This window comes from Terrapene carolina, unplaced genomic scaffold (assembly GCF_002925995.2).
Source record: "Terrapene carolina triunguis isolate 2854851 unplaced genomic scaffold, T_m_triunguis-2.0 Scaffold58, whole genome shotgun sequence".
Taxonomy (NCBI): domain Eukaryota; kingdom Metazoa; phylum Chordata; order Testudines; family Emydidae; genus Terrapene; species Terrapene triunguis.
The window spans coordinates 94,158,741-94,164,740 of NW_020664409.1; the positions used below are offsets into that span (position 1 = coordinate 94,158,741).

General features: G+C 50.2%; 1 protein-coding gene across 1 annotated transcript in view; it reads right to left on the bottom strand.

Annotated features, from left to right (window-relative positions):
* Positions 1 to 5,142, bottom strand: part of TMEM65 (transmembrane protein 65) — a 60,962-nt gene extending 55,820 nt beyond the window's left edge. Inside the window, exon 1 of the mRNA XM_026646351.1 lies at positions 4,329 to 5,142. Within this exon, the coding sequence (XP_026502136.1) occupies positions 4,329 to 4,725 (397 nt within the window). The 5' untranslated portion in view covers positions 4,726 to 5,142. The remainder of the gene's footprint in view (positions 1 to 4,328) is intronic.
* Positions 5,143 to 6,000: the final 858 nt, after the last annotated feature.

Below are 6,000 nucleotides of genomic sequence, written 5' to 3' on the forward strand. Positions count from 1 at the left end.
TCAGTTATATTTGGAATGCATCCCAAGGAATTATCCTATACACTCAGCACTTCCTTGTGCATAGCTGCATGATCACGGTGGACAGGAACGTGTTACGTTTTGGAGTAGTAATGATACAAACGTTTTTCACAGGCCAACATGTTCGGATTGGTGGCTTCTAAATGTTAAGGGTGGTGGCTCTGGCTCACCTATCTGACAATTGTTCTTCAGTGCAGCAATGGTGACAATAGTAGGTTATTCCTCGGCCTCTGATGTTAGTGGAAGCTGCAGGCAAGACGTCCTGCCCTATCTAGCTGTAAGGCAGTTGGTAGACGTAGACGGGACTATATTCTTCTGGTAATGGGCTTGGTAATTAGTTGGGAAACAGGCCCCCTTTGGTTCTTGATGTGAACAAGTCTCCTGTCTGCTTACAGTCTCCCCTAACTAATGAGAGTCTCTGTGAGGGCACAAAAGAGGTAGTGAAGGAAGGGAATCAAAAACTTATCCTAACTAGGAATTCTTGGTCAAGCGGGGCACATATTAAAGGCTTTTCTTCCATAAAGGTGTATTGTGTCAAGAGCTGAAGCTTCAGTACACATCAGAAGACCACAGACATGAACCAAGCTTAAGTGTATACGGTGACAGAACTATGCACACCTTTTATTATTTTCTCATCAAGGAGGAGAAAGTTTGTTAGTTGCAGCAGGCATGGCAAGTTAAACAAAAATTTTGATGGCTGAATTCCTAGTAGCCTTTTAACCAAGTGACCCCGAAGCAATACCAAACAAACTAATTCAAATATGATTCCAGGCAGTCAATTCCTTATAGTGTCTTGCTTTTCAATGAGAAGCCAGAATGAATGCACTATATTACCAAATTCATGTTGAGAAATACTAGGCTCAATTAGGGGGGACCAGATGGCCCGATTTTATAGGGACAGTCCCGTTTTTGGGGTCTTTTTCTTATATAGACTCCTATTATCCCCCCCCCCCCGTCCCAATTTTTCACATTTGCTGTCTGGTCATCCTAGGCTCAATCCAGAAAAAAAATAAAAATAAAGATGAGGTTAATAGATCAGGGAAAGTAACTGGAAGATGTGGTGACAATATATGTCCCTCAAAGGGTATGTCTACACAGCAAAGGAAAACCCACGGCTGGCCCATGCCAGCCAACTCGGGGTTATGGGGCTCAGGCTACAGAGCTGTTTCATTACTATGCAGACTTCTGAGCTCTGTCTGGAGCCCAAACTCTGGGACCCTCCCATCCCACAAGGTCCTAGAGCCTGGGCTTCAGCCCGAGCCCACAATTCTACACAGCAATGAAACAGCCCCGCAGCCTGATTCAGCTGGCACGGGCCAGTCGTGGGGTTTTCTTTGCTGTCTAGACATACCCTTTGAGGATATCTTCTCCATGTGGCATCAAGTTAGAGTCTCAATTATCCCCAGTAACCTTTCCACAAGTAGCTAAGATCACTTGAACCCTTTCTCCCACCTTACAGCATTCTCTTTCCAATGCTGAGCTTGTAACAATAATTCGTACTTCTGTCACATCAAGACTGGACTACGCTCTACTTGGGGCTGCGTTTTAAATCCATTGGGAAGCTAACATTAATGCAAAATGTAGCAACCCACTCAGCAAGTAGAGCATCCCATTATGAGATTCTTCTATCAGTACTCCCAGATCTGTCTTGGCTGCCTGCAGATTTCCAGGTGGAGTTGAAGATACTAGTATAGATATACAAATCCCTAAATGACTCGAGGCCTGCCTCTCTCTACATGCCACATTGTTAAAGTCGAGACCTGTGGAGACACTCTAGCCAGAGATCCCTCTCACTAAATTGGCAGGGCATTCTACATGAGGGACCCTTCCCTCTGGAATACACACACAAACACACACCCAACGCGAAATAGCCTGGATATGTTGACCTGCAGGGGAGTCTCCAAAAATTTTTAGAGGGATTTTTGGAGACAAATGCTATTTGAGGAGTAATGTTTACCGAGGATGGAGTAGCTATTTTATCTATACTGTGTGGTCCATTTATTATTTTTGTCATACTGTGTGAGGTTCCTGCTGAGTCTTCTGTTCATGTTAATTGTGCTATTAACTAATTTTCATGAGTGCCAAGAGTATAAGAGAGGTGTCGCTGGTAATTTTACAGATCTGTAATAAAGAAGTCATAATTCAAATACAATAAAGATTAAAATGGCCTGACTGTTTTGTTCCTGTTTAGTCTTCTAAATACTCAGTTAACAGGTATGCAGACTATGGATTTTATAGAAATGCAGTTATAGAGGAATGCATCTAGCAGTAGTTTAGCAAACTACTTAATGCAATCTGTTTATCTCTGTATCAATCCTCAAACATTATGTTGAAATAAAAACATTTCTTCTTGTCCTATTTATCATTGAATAAGGTGCTTTGGCAACTATGCTAAAGAATACAACTATTCACACCTCATGTACTGCTTTGTCAAAAGTTAGCAGTAAAGCTCCACAAAAGCTTGAATTTTCTCAAGAGATATTCACATAGTAATCTTTTAAAATGTCACTTGCTTTCTATCACAGAATAGTATACTATAAATATAGCATTCATTTACACATTTACATAACAAAAATAAGAAAAGCACATTATTTCTTCAGTGAAACAGTGCTTCTAAGGCTGAATGTTGTAGCTGTTTTCCATTTACTTCAATGTTTCCTCGAGACTTGCACTGTACATCTACAGGCCATAAAAGTGCCCTTTCCAAGGACATACATTACAGTACTACTGAAGCCACAAAGAGGCCTACCTCAAATATGAGTTGGTTTCTTTAATAAGTTACAGAATCTTGAATATTTTAATAAAAAAATTTTATGGTACCTAATACAGTTAAATTATAAGAGTCAGAATTTCAAATTCAGTACTCCGCTTAATAGGTTGTTTGTTTGTTTGTGTTACATCAAGTTTTGAAACAAAAGCTAGGTGAAATTTTTCAAAATTGGCCACCTGCATGGTATCTTTGGAAGCTTATGAACTCTAGCTACATAACACTTTGACAAACACAAAGGTTATGCTGCCCAAGAATTGCTGAGCTACGGGTGTTGAAGGCAGAAGACATTGTCCCTATGCACTGATACTGCACAACAAAGACAAATTTACTTTTATATATACATATCATTAGTACAGTTTTTTGAAGTCACATTTTACATGAGTCTCCTACTTACTCTATTGCTTTTTAAGGATTCAATTGGCTGAATGCATAGGATGGAGAAAAGGCTGAATTCTTACGAAGTAAGACCTGAATGCTTCATTGAATCAATAAATTATATCAACATCAAGAAAAACTCATAGAAGCTGAGTAACAAGAGTGTGAAAAGGGTTCCTTGGAATCATTTTATTCCTTTTCCCCACAGTCTGTCATTTTGCTTCCATCTCTTTTCCTGGAGTTCCGAGAAGCCTCCCTAAAATCTGACACGCCAAATCTTTAAATACCACAATTTTAAAAGCTCAACATAGACAATTTAGTCTAGAATGAAACAGCAAGCCCTAGTTTTAACGTTTTGTTTTCTGCTTCTATTTTCATTAAGTTTGTTTTTCTAATATGGTAAAGAGTTCACTTTTTCTCCCTGTCCCTCTTTACCAACAACCTAAAGCTAGTATTACTTTAATTAGTCAGCATACAGCCCGCTTTCATCTTTATTTCACTGTACCCTTCCCCAATTTGATGCTGGACTGTTTTCAAGTCATTCACAGATCTTGTCTACTTGTATAACCCCCTCTGCTCTACCCTTCTGCTTCCTAATACCTTCTGGAGAGTCTCTCCTTCCTGTTCCTAAAGCTCTTCAAACACACCTTCCTCCACCAAAATATGTTTTATTCTTCAATGAACAAAAATAGGCAAGAGAGGAATCATTTCACTAGGCGTGTCGTTCCTCCTCTTTTTTTTTTTTTTTTTTTACGGAAAACTTTCCGTGAGTAACACGGGCCCTGGGCAGCATCTCATTTCACTGCACAGCCCAGCTCATCAAAGGCACCCTGAAGTACGCGACACAGCCACAGCCACCCCAGCTGCTCAGGACACCTGGCTGGGGGAGCAGGCGATGGGGAACCCTGCCCATGTCACTTACTTTGGGGGCAGGGTGTCACGCTACCAAAGCGTTAGCGGCTGCGGTGGCAGCCTGGCCCCCGTGGCTAACGCAGCTGCAGAACCAGGTGCATTGGCAGGACGCGGCACGGGCCGTGTACAGGATGACTTTAGCGGAGGGCAGCGCGTCGGCGTCTCCCTGCCTCCCCCCGAGCGCAGGGGGGAACAGGACACGCTCCGAGCTGGAGGGAGGGAGGGTCGCAGCCAGGGCGCGGCGATGCCAGGCTGGGCCCCGACACGGGCCGGGCAGGGAGGGGAGGCGCTGGCCGCTCACCTTGCGCGATGGCGATGGACTCGAAGCGGTGCAGCTCCCGCAGCAGGCAGCTCCGCTCGGTGGAGTGCAGGCTGTAGATGAAGTCGCGGGCGCCATGCGCCGTGTTCAGCGCCTCAATCGGCTCCTTCTTGGGGTGGGTGCCCAGCGCCCGCGAGCGGCCGGGCGGCGCCAGCCCCGAGGCCGGGGAGGACGAAGCCGGGGGAAGGCGCAGCCCCTCGGACCCGCCGCGCAGGGTGGCCAGGCGGCGGCAGCAGCGGGGGGCCCGTAAGGAGCCCAGGCAGAAGGCGGTGGCGGCGGGGCCCCCCGGCCGCCCCAGCAGCAGCGCCGCCCGGCTCAGCCACGCCGACATCAGCAGGCAGGGAGCGGCGCTAGGGAGCTACAATCCCCGTCCGGGAGCCCCGCGCGCGGCAGGGCCGGGCACCATCCAGGGCAGAGCCCGGGAGCCGGGAAACGAGCAGCCGCGGCCGGGCTCGGCTCCTTCCTGCGCCGGTGACCGAGACTGGGGAGCGGGACGCGCTGCTCATGGGCTGCCGGCCGGGGAGCTGGGGGGGTCCTCTCTGCCTCTCTCTGCAGCCGCCTCCTGCGGCTGGGCTCCGGGCTGGGGAAGGGCGACTCTGTCACGGCTCCCTGCGCCGCCCCATGGAGGCTCCTGGCAGCGGCACTATCCTACGGCCCCCGGGCCGGCTGCGAAGGGAACACCCCAGCCGCTCCGCACAGACGCGGCAAACACCGGCGGCGCCCGCGGACAGCCGAGGGGGCGGCTCCGCGCAGGCGCCCGGCCGGTGCCTGAGCGACAGCGGGCGAGGAGGAGGGTCCCGCCCAGTCGAGAGGCAGGCGCCCTGCCCAGCCAGGCGGTGCGGGACACGGCCCGGCCCCACCCCCCGTGTGTGTCCGACCCCCAGGCCTTGCTCCGGAGCGCCTGAGTGGGGGCGCTCAGCCCCGCGCCCCAGGGCAAGCCAGGGGGCTCCTCCCGCCGTGCTCAGCAGCACCGCCGGGGCACGCTCCCCTCCGGTCCCAGTGCTCCCGGCTCCCTCGGTTCAATCCCTTGCGAGGAGCGGGTTAGTGCCCGGGTCTACCACTGTCATCTCCTGGGGGGAAGTGGGCGCTGCCCGCGGTATTTCCCCGGCCCGCAAGTGCCAGGGGAGCGAGCTGCTGCGGTGAAGCGCTGGGCAGCCCGGGTGTGGCTCAGCAGCGAGCCTGGACTCAGTGGGAGCGGGGCTTTGTTTGGGCACGGCGAGCTTTGCCAGCATTTAAAGCTACAAAGCTCGGGTCCGGAAAATAGAACACAGCCCAGAGCGTCTTAGTGCAACTTGGGGCCATTACCCCGTGTCAGTTTGCCCCGGATGGTCATCGCATGGAGTCAGCCCCGCAGCCCCGTTCCTTTCCCCCGGAATTCTGGGTGAGTTCGCCTCTCTTTTTAGTGGGTGGGGCTGTCCCACAGTGGAGGGGAGGGATCTGCGTGACCTGACACGTGCTCTGAGGGGGACAAAGGTCTGCATGCATGCTCTCCCAGCGGGCTGAGTTAAGATGCTATTTACACATCATATTCGTGGGGGGCCTCTCTCTCCCTCGGGGGCGGGAGTCTGGAGAACTAGTTTCAGGCAGTGAAGCTCAGAGAGCTGTC